The following is a 13,477-nucleotide window of genomic DNA, read 5'->3' as shown; positions in this document are numbered from 1 at the left end:
TTTAACTCCAAAGTTTTAGGTATAAAGTAAAATTTTGGCATATGATAATGTTCATATCTTATAATATTATAAATGTCACATTTTTTCTTAAATGACTGCATCTCAATAATTCTGTTGTTAAAATATCAGAATGTATTTAGAATAGTCAATCATCATTATTTTATAAGTTGTGTAAAGTTTAAAAAGCTTTACATATGATATCTCTTAACTACACATTGGATATTATTGTGTTATTACATGTCTGGCACATAATATGCATTTAATAAATGCTTTGTAGTCAGTGAAAACACATTGGTATTAAAAGGAAAAAAGCCAGTTCTTTTGTGTTAACTAACCACAAGAAGTTAAGATAGATGATGATTATTTCTAAAAACACCATAAAATAATTCACTACGTTCAGGAAGAAATTTTCATTTTCATTTTCTAACCTATAGTATTCTTCTTCTTTGAGCCCCTGCATATAAAACATCTGGAAATTGTGATGGTGCAGGTTTGGAGATGGGATGCCCTGTTGAAATGCTCTTTCAGATAATTAGTTCCCCAGGGTCTAGGTGAGCTGTGAAATTTGTAACTTGGATGTTAGTGTTTTAATGAAACTAGAACAGCATTAAACACCTGCATTCAAATCAGTAGAAAGGGAAGGATAAAAACAGCAGTAAGCCAAAGTTGTTTCTGAGAGTAGAAAGTGCAGTGGCAATTGGGGAGAGTAGAAAGTGCAGTGGCAATTGGGAGCATAATTCATTACTAATCAGTCTGAGAGAACATGCCCACTTTCATCTAAAACTTAACCTTGGAGAGAGAATTATCATAGTTATACCTTAACTTGTCACTACTGTGTCATCTTCAATATTGAAAATTTGCATTTTCTCACAAATCTTACCTTATACTTCCTCTTAAAAAATATGTCACAGTTGAAGAGGATATGAATATTCTTCTCAATCAGTACTTTGACTTGGTTCAAAATGAAATTGAAGAAATTTTTTTTTACTTTTTGTCCTCTAAAAAGGTTGGGATAAATCCTGAAGGTTATGTTTGTGAGTTAATTAATATGGTCAGAATCTGACTAACTTTTCTTTCTTTGTAAAAACAGGGTTTGCCAGCAACATCAGAGATTAAGGATATTGACAGTTTAATGAGAATTTCTGGCAGAATTGAATGTGAGAGTCCAAATCGACATCTTTATGATTTTGTTGGCAATATTAGGCTTGACGGACATGGGTACGTATGATCTATATTCAAAACTATTTACTGTACAAAATAAATTAGTTTTTTAAAAACTTAAGTATGTTCCCACTAGGATTTATTATATATGTGAAGCTCCACCTAGAGATTTGGTTAGTTGTTAATATTGACTTGTTAGTTTCCGTTGAAACCTGTTGTGAAAATGTATTGTCTATGGTTTGTTTGGTTGTTTTAATAGTTCTGTTGTGTAGGTAAGCTGATGAATAGAGGTTCCCTAACACTGATAATCTAACTGTGCTGAGCTCTGGGGGTACAAATAGAAATTTTAAGACAATCCCTGTTCTTAAGCAGCTCACATTGTAACAGGGAAGAAAATACTCACTGGAAAGACCTTACATAGCAGATGATAATGCAGCCTCTTTAATATCATTTACATGGCTTTGACTATATACATTTCTGATGTTGAACTATTTGACAATACCAAAATCTCTTGTGGTGAGAGCACTTTTCCCCAATCTGAGAAGCTCTAATTGCTGAGGAGACCGGGTACCTGCAGAAGCAATTTCCAGGTTGCATCTCCACAAGAATTGCTCGTCTGGATGATGAATGGCACTGGGAACAGGGTCTGGAGCCACTACTATTCAGATATGCCTTGAGCTTGTATGTCTGTGAGTGGTATGGATGGCAGTTGGTTTTGATGGTGGAGAGGATGTTGAACACCTTCTCCAAAGGAGTTGTTCCCTTGATAATGACTGAGGGGAAAGTGCAGTATGGCATTCTGGATATTTGTCATGTACTCTGGGGGATACTCAGCAACAGCCCCTTGTGCTGAGCCTTTCTTCTACTTGTAAGAAACAGTAATGAACTTTGGAAAGTGTTTAGGGTTGACCCATTCCCAAGGTCATACAATATCAGATCAGAATATGAACTCCAGACTCTGGATCTCCTCTTCTAAGTCAATATCTCTAGCCTGCATTTTTTTTCCAGTATCATCAAGTTGTACTTTAGAGCTACCTACTAGCTAGTATTGGAACACGTAAGTTTAGCACACAGTACTCTAAGGAATATCTGCCAATACTTGCCATTCTTGACTTGTGTTTGTAGTTGAACATGAGATGTCTTTGATTTGCCATGAATTTAATCTTCATTGAGAGCATAAAATTGATTGTTTGTGGTTATACAATAATTTAAAGATAATTTCCAAAATTATATGCAGTGATTACTCACTAATATATGACAGTATTCCCCATACAAGGAATGGCAAGTGTACAATGTTGATCCTTTGCTAAAATTCTTGCCTTGCTGGTACCCATATCTTCCTACTAGTTTCTCTATGTTTTTATGCCACTGAGGCCAAAGCACCCCACTCTGATGCACTGCTCAGCATAAAATGTCTATTCATAGAATGTATTTAAGGAGCTTATTCTACATGAAAAAATTGAACCAAAATTTTGACCCATGAGTTTCTATGCTATTTTTAATTTTTAAAGTTACTTTCACTATTAAAAAATATATATATATATTGTTTTTAGGGGAAAGGAACAAGAAACAAGCATTGTTTAAAAGCACTTATTATATACCAGACACTGTGCTAAATGCTTTACAAATATCTCATTTTACATCGTTGTAGTTCCCAAGTATGCCCCTTCCTTTCCATTTTTTAAATAAGAATTTTTTAAGAGGAAAGAAAAAAAACAATTGAGCAAAATTAACCAACATATCAGTCAATCATCTGATAGTATGTGTGGTGTTTCACAGTCATAGTTCTCCACCTCTGCGAAGAAGGGGGAGAGAAGAACATTTTCTCTCTCATCGTTGGGTGCCAAACTACTCTTCCTTGACTCCAAATCAGTATTGTTTCTTCTCTACCACTGGTTCATGCTATCTCATATATAAAGAGCTATGGTATAAATTGATGGTGATAACTCTCCATGGTCTTATTTCCTCTTTTTTTCCAATTTTTAATCACTAGTACATTGGCATTGAATTGGTGTTCATTATAGTCCTGTTTGGGAATAAAAATGGAAGCATAAGCATCTGAGTATAACTCTTTTGTACTTTAAGTCTAACAACTTCCAAAATCTTCAAAACCTTTTGGAGTGGGGGGGGGAGAGGGGGAACCTATGTTAGCCAAGTATAACTCTTGTTTGAGCATCAGATTAGGGAGGAACACGGGGGGAAATCGTATTTTCCCTTCCCTGGTATTTCCAAAAAGTATGTTCTTTTGCACAAAGAATCTAGTTAGTTCTATCATTACTTTTTCCTATTCCAAAATGGTGTAGGATAATTCTCTAAGATCTTACTTTTTTATGATATTATATAGTTTTATTTTGCTGGAGTAATTTTATGTGTCAGTGCTCTGCCCTTCCAGTTAGTTGTGAATATAATTCACTGAATCCAAAAAGATGACATCAGAGGTCCATGCTTAGAGGATCTGTTTCTTCATATGACCAAAATATGACTTGCAAGAAAATAAATTCTCATTGTTTATCCATTTGGTAGAACATAAATTTCTCTAAATTATCTATTGGGTTATAATGTTTTGGGCATCAATTCCTTGTCTGCTGCTGGCTAGCACTTAGCACAGTGCCCTACACAGTACCTACATAATAGGTACTTAATAAATGCTTGTTGACTTTACTTGACTAAGAAGTTCTACATTCTGAAGAGAATTAACCCCTGTTGGTTCAAAGATATGTTTTCTATCCTTCTTTCCTCCCAAACACATTATTCTCCTCATTGGACTTCTATTTGACTTTTTTTTTTGGCTCATGATATTTTTAAAAGCCATTTATCCAGGCTTAAGAATCTTTAGCCATTTGCTTTCTCCTAGTAAATCCTCCCCGCTTTTTTGTTACCCTCTCAGAAGAATCTTGTAAAAAATTTTTTTTTTCTAAGTAATCGGGGTTAAGTAACTTGCTCAAGGTTACACAGCCAGTTATTTCTGAGTGTGGTGCTAAGTATCTGAGCCCAGATTTGATCCCCAGGTCATGACACTGGAGCCAGTGCTCTTACTCGCTGAGCCACCTGGACGCCCCTAAGCAATTGAGGTTAAGTAACTTGCTCAAGGTTTCACAGCCAGGTGTTTCTGGGTGGGTGCTAAGTGTCTGAGCCCAGATTCGATCCCCAGGTCATCCCGACCCTGGAGCCGGTGATCTTACTCAATGTGCTACCTGGCTGCCCCTAATCTTGTAAATTTTTAAGGCTGTGTGCTTCCCAGTTCTACTCTTAGTCCCACAGAATAAATATGAAACACACAATTGTTCATTTGTCTCATCATTGGAAAACTGGTCTGCCGGCTAATAGATTGTGTTGACAGCTTTTATTTGTCTCTTCAATGGAACTCCTCACAACTTAGAACATGCTTGCAACTCACTGCTGCAAGGTCAGTCTGAATTAATCAATTCCCCAAAGAATGCCTATTATTAATTGAGCAAATAGAAGGCATTTGTACTAATAGATCACTAATTAGTTACTTCAGGGTGCCCAAAGATGGACAAATTTTATCAATATGTAGGATCAGAAAGGGAAGAGAAAGGGAGGAAGAAGTAGCATTGACTAACATGGGGTGACCAATACATGTTTTATAGATCAATGAAGTGGTTTTTAAATCTAGTATTTCTGAAGGTTAAAGGGGGGTTTTGAAACTTTTTTTTTCATTTCAAGGGAAAAAAAGATTATACCTAATCCAAGTATTGTAAAAGACAAAATAGATCAGATTCATTCAACAGAAAGCATAAATATTCAAGAGTTCAAAATATTCCATGTCCGTTAAGTATCAGTTTGTATAGTGAGTAGGAAATAATTTAATAATGGAAAAAGGCAGGCCGAAGTCTTCCTTCTAAGTTCTTCCTTCTTCATTTTCATGTAAGAATGATAGTAATTACCAAAATTCCCTGGGCAAACCAAATAAAGTTTATTTTGGAAAAGAATTATGACATCAGGAACATAGAATCCATTAACTGTCTTAAGAGAGCATTCAATATTTTTACAGACTACACAAAATGCTTTTTAAGAGTTTTAGAAGGAATCAGCCTTATTGTTGATTATAATATGTCCTTTGTTATAGAACTGTTCCCCTGGGAGCTGATCAAATTCTTTTAAGAGGAGCTCAATTGAGAAATACACAGTGGGTTCATGGAATCGTGGTCTATACTGGACATGATACCAAGCTTATGCAGGTAGGTTTCTTTTGAGTTTTAAAAATTTTTGGTCCACTAGTTTTAAAATTTTATTTTTCATCCAGTTTCTAGCACATTTGTTTATGTTTATCCTTAAGTAGATTGTATTATTCTATTATTTTAACTACCAGGATGAACTTTTCCCATCTCAAAACACTATTTTAGTATCTGTATATCCTAAATATTTTCTAGATATCACTTTCTAAATTAGCCTAAGTGCTATATAGTCAGGAAGACTCCCAAATACTGCCTCTGGCACTAGGTCAAGAAAGATGAAGACCAAGAAATGACCATGAAATTTAGCAATTAAGAGATTATTAGTAATTGGAGAGAGCTATTTCATTTGAGTGATAAGAATAGAAGTCAGATTGCAAAGGGTTGGAGAGTGAATGAGAGGAAAAGAAGTGAAGACAAGTATAGACAGTTTTTTCTAGGAATTTGACTGATAAAATGAGGAGAGATGTAAGACAATATAGCATGAGAGGCTCTTGTCTATGTCTGTAAGAGTTTTGTAAGCATGAGGAAAACTAGGGCATGTTTAAATGAAGTTAGAAAGGAACCATAAGAGGTTGAAGATTTGAGAGGATGATTGAGAAGATTGAGTCTGCTAGCAAAGGAGAGAGAGTATGGAATCAAGCACACATGTAGACATGTTGACCTTGGCAAGAAAAGCTACTAGTTTGTCAGAGTTTGAGGGAAAGGAGAGAAAGTGGGAGATTATATTAAATTAAAGACATTGCAAAGAGAGAGGGTGAAAAGCCCTAAACTGACCTTATAATCTTTCCTCTCCAAATCAACCCTCCCCTCTTCCAGGCTTCCTTATTTCTCCAAAAGGCATTTCAATGCTTTCAGTCTCCCAAGTTCATGACTTAAGTGTTGTCCTCAAGTCCTCATTCCTTCTCCCCCACCCCACGTCCAGTCAGTTGCCAAATCTTATCATTTATACCGTTACTTCACCTCTCATATCCAATCCTCTTTTTTCTTTTGACCCACACAGCTACCCACTCTAATTCAGGTTCTTTTGACCTTTCATCTTGATTTTTGCAACTGACTTCTTATTGATCTCCATGCCTCATCTGTCACCACTCAAATCAATCTTATACACTGCTGCCAAAGTAATTTTTCTATGTGAAGATTTGACCACATGACTCTCCTACTCAGCCAACTACAAAGGTTCTCACTGCCTAATATATAAACTCCTTTTTTTTTTTTTTTTTGCTTTTGAAACCTCCTACCCTCTGACCCCAACCTATCTTTCCAGCATTATTGGACATTACTTCACTCCTACATTCTGCATTCCAGTCAAACTGGACTTTCTTTTCCTCACGTATGTCACTCCACCTCCTTTCTCCGTGGCTTTGTATCAGCATCCTCTTTTGTTGAATGCCCTCCTTCCTCGCCTTATAGAATTCCTCCCTTCACGAGGAAGTTCAAGGACCATCTTCTAGAGGAAGCTTTTCCTAATCCCTCCAATTTCTAGTGTCCTCTCAAACTCCTCCTAATGAACTACTTTGCATTTATTTGTGTTTATTGTCTTTTCTTCTCTTTATACTCATATATATATATATCAATCTCCATCTGAGGTGTGTTCAAGGAGGGATTGTTTCATCCTTTGCACTGGTATCCCCCAGCCCCTAGAACAGTGCTTGACACATAGTTGGTGCTTCATAAATACTTGTTAGTTGAGTAGGTCCATATTCATCTATGTTATATAGTGATAACTGAGGAAGAAGTTTTGGAAATCAGCAAAGGGTAGCTGTGGCCAGCCAACTCCACATCTGTAGAACTAGAAGTAAATTAATATTAAGAGCCAAAGAAATACTTAATGGTGAGCAGAAGCTAAGGAGAATGACAAATATCATTGTAGATTATCATTATCACAATGTCGATTACTGGTGTCAAACTCAAAGAGAAACAGGGACTCTAGTCTGTACATAACAGTCCCGATAGGCAATGTATTGACTTAGTTTTAAAATGTAAAATTATCTATGTTTTATTGTGTTTTTATTTATTTTGTGAAATATTCCCCTATTGCATTTTAATCTGACTTAATTAAGCCATACTGGGAAGTGTTTTGGGCCTTATGTGTCCCATGTTTGACACCTCTGATGTGGATGGTGAAGGAGCAGGTGTCACCTGAAAATACCTTTTGTAAACTAAACTTTTCAGCCATTAACAGAAACCTACTCCCCTATCTTCTACCCTTACCTTTGTAAGTATTAATGAGCTTTATCTTAAGGACCAGGGAAGGGAAACTAAGGATTTGTGGTGTGCTAGTAAGCAAAAAGAAATGAGGGTGGCAGCTTGAAACCTGAAGGGAGCACAAAGTAGTCAAAACCCACCCTGGCTCATGGAAGAGTTGGGGCTGCAGGGATTCCTTTGGGGTATGATATAGCACACATAATTTCAAAGGGAAGCATTTTATATAAATTTTACTTGGAGATATTTTGTTTATTTGCAAAGAATTTTTGTTTATTTTACTTTAAAATTTTACTTTCGTTTATTTTACCTTTTTATTTTACTTATCAAAGTATTGAATAATTATGATATTGAATTTGAGTTCATGAGATAAACTTTATATTTTGTAAATAAGTATTATATACACACACACTTTATTCTAATGAATAGTTTAAATCTCAAAGTACAGGGAAACATAACTTAAATGGTTCCTAAACTATTTTACATAGGCACACAAAAGCACACACATTTTCAGAATTCACTTTGATTGTTTGTATTCTTTTCCCCTGCAGAATTCAACAAGCCCACCCCTGAAGCTCTCCAATGTGGAACGCATTACAAACATACAAATTCTGATTCTATTTTGTATCTTGATTGCCATGTCTCTAATCTGTTCCATTGGTTCAGCTATTTGGAATCGAAGACATTCTGCAAGGGACTGGTATCTCAATCTCAATTGTAAGTCTTAAAATAATTATGGCAAAAGGTGTTTCCTATTTGATAAGGATAATTTTGGTACTCACATCCAAATAGTTCCAAACAACTATCTTTGAAGACAATGTAAAAGCTTGTTGCTTTTACATGAATCCTTTTGGAACAGAGGACTCAGCTTATAAGAATACTAATTCTAGAATATTTAAATGGAATTATAGGCCATGAACCATATTCAGTCATATATACCTTCATAGCTCCAGATAATGATCAACTCATTTCATTGTGTTGCATTTTTTCTTAAATTTTATTCAGAAATTTCTCAGTGAATGACTGTGGGTAAAACATCAAAGTGTTGTGGAGTCTTGCAAATGGTCTGAGAAGGAATTCACTGTCTCTCAGTCTCTATCTTTGATTGGGTTAGTAAGACCTAGACCTCAAGTCCTACCTTGGGAACACACTGACTTTGTGACCTTGGGCATGGCCTTTAGCTTCTTAGTGCCCCAGGCAGTTGTTTAAGACTCTAAGTTTAAAAAAAAGACTCAAAGTCCCTCCTGAGTTCCCCCCCTCGATGTGGAGAAAGTTTCTACCAGGAGAGAAGTCTCCACCCTGAGAAGAAACCAGGTCTAGACCACAAAAAATCCTTGAGGCATTTGGAAAAATATTCCAATTGTTCTTGGGAAATGTCTGATATAAAAGGCAAAGAGAAGCTGATTTTTATGTTTGCTATAATGATAAAAGTACTGAAAAGAAATTTTTAATCAATTTATTTTTATAATCATTTTTAAATGAAAATTTTATAAGAATATAAGACAGTTTAATAAATATACACAAGGATACACAGCAAATGAAAATTTCTTTTAAAAAGAATTTTAAAGTAGGAAATTGCCCAGTTACATTTAGTAATGAAAGCAGAGCTCAAATAAGTTTATTTTTAAGGCAACTACAATAATCATTTTGGAACTTTAAAGTATTTTACAAGCTTTAAAACATGTTAAAAGTGAAAGTTCTTTGACTTTCAACTCATGAGAGCAAATGAATTCTCTACTATTAGTCAAGGCTTCCTGCTGAGAAGTGTCATTAACATAGTTTCCTTTAAGAAGATTTGTATTCTTTACTATTATGGACTTAATGAAAGGCTAATGAACATTTCTAGGAAATGCTTTGTAATTCCTTTTGATATGTATCTAACTAATAAATAATTCTCACTCTAGAAAATGTAAAAAACATGCCATGAAATGTTTTGTAAAAAGACTAATTTTCTTTCCCTGTTTTATAAAATTTATTCAGGGATGCATGCCTTCCAAAGCTAGTCTTAAAGTAATCGATTTGCTATCTTTATGTCATTTGTTATTCCTATAGTCTATAATAGCACAGGTGCTATTATCATTTTGTACTTGCATTGTTTATAATTGATGGGAGGAAGCAATAAGTAGCATATACAAAAGTAACTATGACATGGTAAAGATTGGAATGAGTGACTGTAAAGCAAAGATATGAGCCAAGTCTTATAATAAGGTTGAGGAGAAAAAACGTTTCCCGACTCCTTTATGGAAGGCGTTGCAGAAGACATAGCATCTAAATTACATCAGAAAGACAGAGATTTCAGCAGACGAAAATGAGGACAAAAGTTCATTCTAGGAATAACATATTATGCTGATGACTAATGAACAGAATCGAAAGGCAAGGTGAGATCAGGGGGCAAAGTCCATGATGACTGGGATACAAAGGGGAGTAGCATCAGATAAAGTTGGAAACCAGATTGTGGAGGAGCTTTTGAATGCCAGCTATCAGCCTGGGATCCTTGGAGGATGATACTGACAGTAAGAGAAATAAAAACATTAGGGGGAAAGTTCAGGGAGGAAGATGTTGAGTTCCGGTTCAGATATGTTGAGTTTGAAGTGATGGAACAATGTTTACTTGAATGTAGTAGGAAATATGTAACCAAAATTCTAGGAAAAGTCTGGGGACAGGGGGTATGCAAATATATATTTGGGAAACACCTGCGTGGAAGAGATAATTGAGGCTTTAAGGTCTTTTGGAGTGGAAGAACTTACGGGTTCATAACATTTTGAGATAGAAGGGACCTCAGAAGTCATATAATTCAATGCTGTATTTTACAGACAAGGAAACTGAGACTCTTGGAGATGAAAAGGACTTAGCTAAGGTTACACTATAGTAAACATCAGAGTTGGAATTTGAACCCAGCTCTTGTGACTCCAGAGCCAGTGTTCACCAAAAGTTAGACAGAGAGAGCCTAGTATGTACCCATGAGAAATACCCAGGTTTAAAGGGAGAAAGGAGGATAAGGACGTAGCAAGAGAAATAAAGCCAGAGAAGTCAGAAAGGCAGGAAAATTACAAATATTCATTGTAAAGATGTGGATGGAATATTTTTCATTTTGATTGTTGATGAAGCAGAACATTATTTATTTAAATCTGAGGGAAACATATACCATAAAGAGGTTTGTTTGTTTTTTTAAAGCTCCTGATAAGACCTTGTGTAAGCTAATCCTCACTTCTGTGAGAATTGCACATTCAAATCCACTGCTTTTTCCCCATTGTCCAAAGACTTCCTGGTTAGTAAAGAAGTTTGAAATCCTTGATAGTGCTTGCCATGTCATCAGATTCTTAAAAGGACTGCCAACAGTGTGAGCATTGATGCTGAAACACAACTCACATATTTAAGAAAAAGGGACTGTTTTATCAGTCCAACATACATTAAAAATTGATCATTATTTATCTGATATTTTAGAAGACAAAATGTTTTCCTATCAAAGTTCTAAGTTATTTTACTTTTTTTGTCACCAGAAATAACTTTTTTTTTCCTTCTTGACAGATGGTGGAGCTAACAATTTTGGACTGAATTTCTTGACTTTTATCATCCTCTTTAACAACCTCATTCCAATCAGCTTGTTGGTTACATTAGAAGTTGTTAAATTTACACAGGCTTACTTCATAAATTGGGTAAATAAGATTAATTATTGTTGTTTATATCAATCTTGTATGTTATATTATTTGTCAAAAGACATCTATTGCATACATTTTTCCTTACATTAGGAATTTTTTATTACAAAATATGCATTCAATTTGGGGGGGACTTAAGGGAAATTTTGAAAAGTATATTGTACGTGTGAAGGGAAACAATTTCAATTAATTAGAAATTTTTTGAACCTATTATAACATTAAAAATATTTGTTGTATGCAGTTATCTGCTGTACTGAACATTCATTCAGAGTCAAAAGTGTAACAAATTCAATACTCTAGAATAACATATATTTTTAAATTATTTTATTTAAAATGTATTTTTATTTTCTCTCTTCACTTTTCTAGCCAAATAATATGTGATTCTCTTCCATTTTAAAATTTGAACTTTCAAAATATATATTAAAATCTGAATTAAAGTACAATTGGCTAAAAGTTCTAGAACAAAAGACACTGTGAAACTGAAACTCAGATTCTAGATATATCTCTACCAAAAGCTGGCTTTATAACCATGAGCAAATCATTAAATGTTATTTCCCTGGACCTCAGTTTTTCCATCTACAATTGAGGGGTTTGGAACAACCTTTAAGTTCCTTTCCAACTTAAGATACCAGTGATGATGAGATTTGAGCCCAGTTTTGATGAGTTGGCTTTGTACTGATCCAAGACTGCAGACTGTGGGCCTTTTATCTGCCACCTTATAGAGATATTCTTCTGCCTGTGAGATGATTACTGGAGAAAATGTGGCTACAATAACATCTGGCTCATTAATTGACATTTAGATTCGGACAGGGCATGGACCTGCTATTTCACTGGTACAGGAAATTCACTGCCCGGTGAGGAAGCTCCCTCTACCAATCGAAATTGGTTCCTTTTCTATAATTTTTAGTCTTAGAAATTTGTCTAGTGCACTGACATTCCCAGGGCCCCGTAATTCTGTGTCATGGACCTGAACCAAGGTCTTCCTGGCTCCAAAGCCACTCTTTATCCATTACATCAAGCTATCTTTCTGTGTTCATGTCACATATAGGGCACTCAGTAAATGATTGCTGATTGTTTGCTTGATAGATTTAATATATGTCTCCTATTGCTGGGAACATATTGTTTAGATGAATAACATTATGCCCCCCCCCACACACACACACGTTTAGCATTAACGTACTACTAAATAGTGCCTTACTAGAATGAACATTAGAGCAATTATTCATGAATCATTTGACCATTGAAAAGCCCAATTTGGCATTTTACCTCACACTTTCTAGTATTTGGGCATACCTAGCATATTGTAGGCACCAGAGGAGTTCATTCTTCCATGATGAGGTGAATTTCAGCAGTTTAAATAAATTCTTTCATTTGGGGTTCTGCATAGTCTAAATTTTTGTAAAACTAGGTATTGAAATAAAATTATGGACATTCATTCATTGCCAGAATTTATGTTGGTAAATTTGTTGTTCCAATAGCAGTATTGTTCTTTGAAATTGAACTATGACTAATAACTATGGATGTGTTGGATCCATTCTCTCATTTCCCTTAAGGCTCCTGAGAATCTTTCTGCTTACCTGTTGGTGTCTCTTTCATTTTCACGTTTCTTCTCTTGGTCGCTTTTTAATTAACATTTGCCCCAAGGAATATGCAAAACTGACAACACTTCTCACCCTTCAGGGCTAAAGTCTTCAGTGTTAGGTACCATAATTGAATCCATTGAAGATAAATTATGCCTTTCTTCTTGATAAACTAAAGCCAGTTTTAGATGCTTACCATACGACAAACATATTTTCCTAACTAAAATTCTGAATACAAGGTCAAACTAATTTTTTTTCTGACTTCATATTCACTAAATGAGTATTACTTGGACTTCTTTGAATAGTACTGATAATTAAACCTTGCTAATAAAATCCTAAATACTTCACATATTCATGTAATCCTAATACTGCTGCTAATTACTGACACATATGCATTCCTTAAGGATTAAGTCTCCTAGTAGCTGAGTTTGGCTATAATATAGAGTACTTCAAAGGCAAGAAACACAAAATAAAATAGGAAGATAGATTGAAAACACATTGCAAAGCTCCAAACTGAGTTTAGTCTACAGATAATAATTAATAATAACATAACATTTCTATAGCACCTACTATGTACCAGGAATAGTGCTAAGCGGTTTACAAATATTATCTCAATTGGTCTTGTAAATGTCTAAGGCTTTATTTGAAGTTGGGTCTTCCTGACTCCAGGTACTAATAT

The 13,477-nt window shown here is 35.0% G+C and overlaps 1 protein-coding gene across 4 annotated transcripts in view; it reads left to right on the top strand.

The window, feature by feature from the left end:
* The window catches only part of ATP8A1 (ATPase phospholipid transporting 8A1), a 285,893-nt gene that overhangs the window by 78,915 nt on the left and 193,501 nt on the right, over positions 1-13,477 (top strand). For all 4 annotated transcript variants that reach the window (XM_069105159.1, XM_069105161.1, XM_069105160.1 and 1 more), the window contains exons 9-12: positions 1,091-1,218; positions 5,252-5,363; positions 8,114-8,279; positions 11,091-11,218. In XM_069105159.1, the coding sequence (XP_068961260.1) occupies positions 1,091-1,218; positions 5,252-5,363; positions 8,114-8,279; positions 11,091-11,218 (534 nt within the window). The remainder of the gene's footprint in view (positions 1-1,090; positions 1,219-5,251; positions 5,364-8,113; positions 8,280-11,090; positions 11,219-13,477) is intronic.

Source organism: Petaurus breviceps, unplaced genomic scaffold, assembly GCF_028583685.1.
Source record: "Petaurus breviceps papuanus isolate PSGF00001 unplaced genomic scaffold, PetGlider_PUasm1.0 76, whole genome shotgun sequence".
Classification (NCBI taxonomy): Eukaryota; Metazoa; Chordata; class Mammalia; order Diprotodontia; family Petauridae; genus Petaurus; species Petaurus breviceps.
This window is presented reverse-complemented; position numbering and strand designations above follow the sequence as displayed.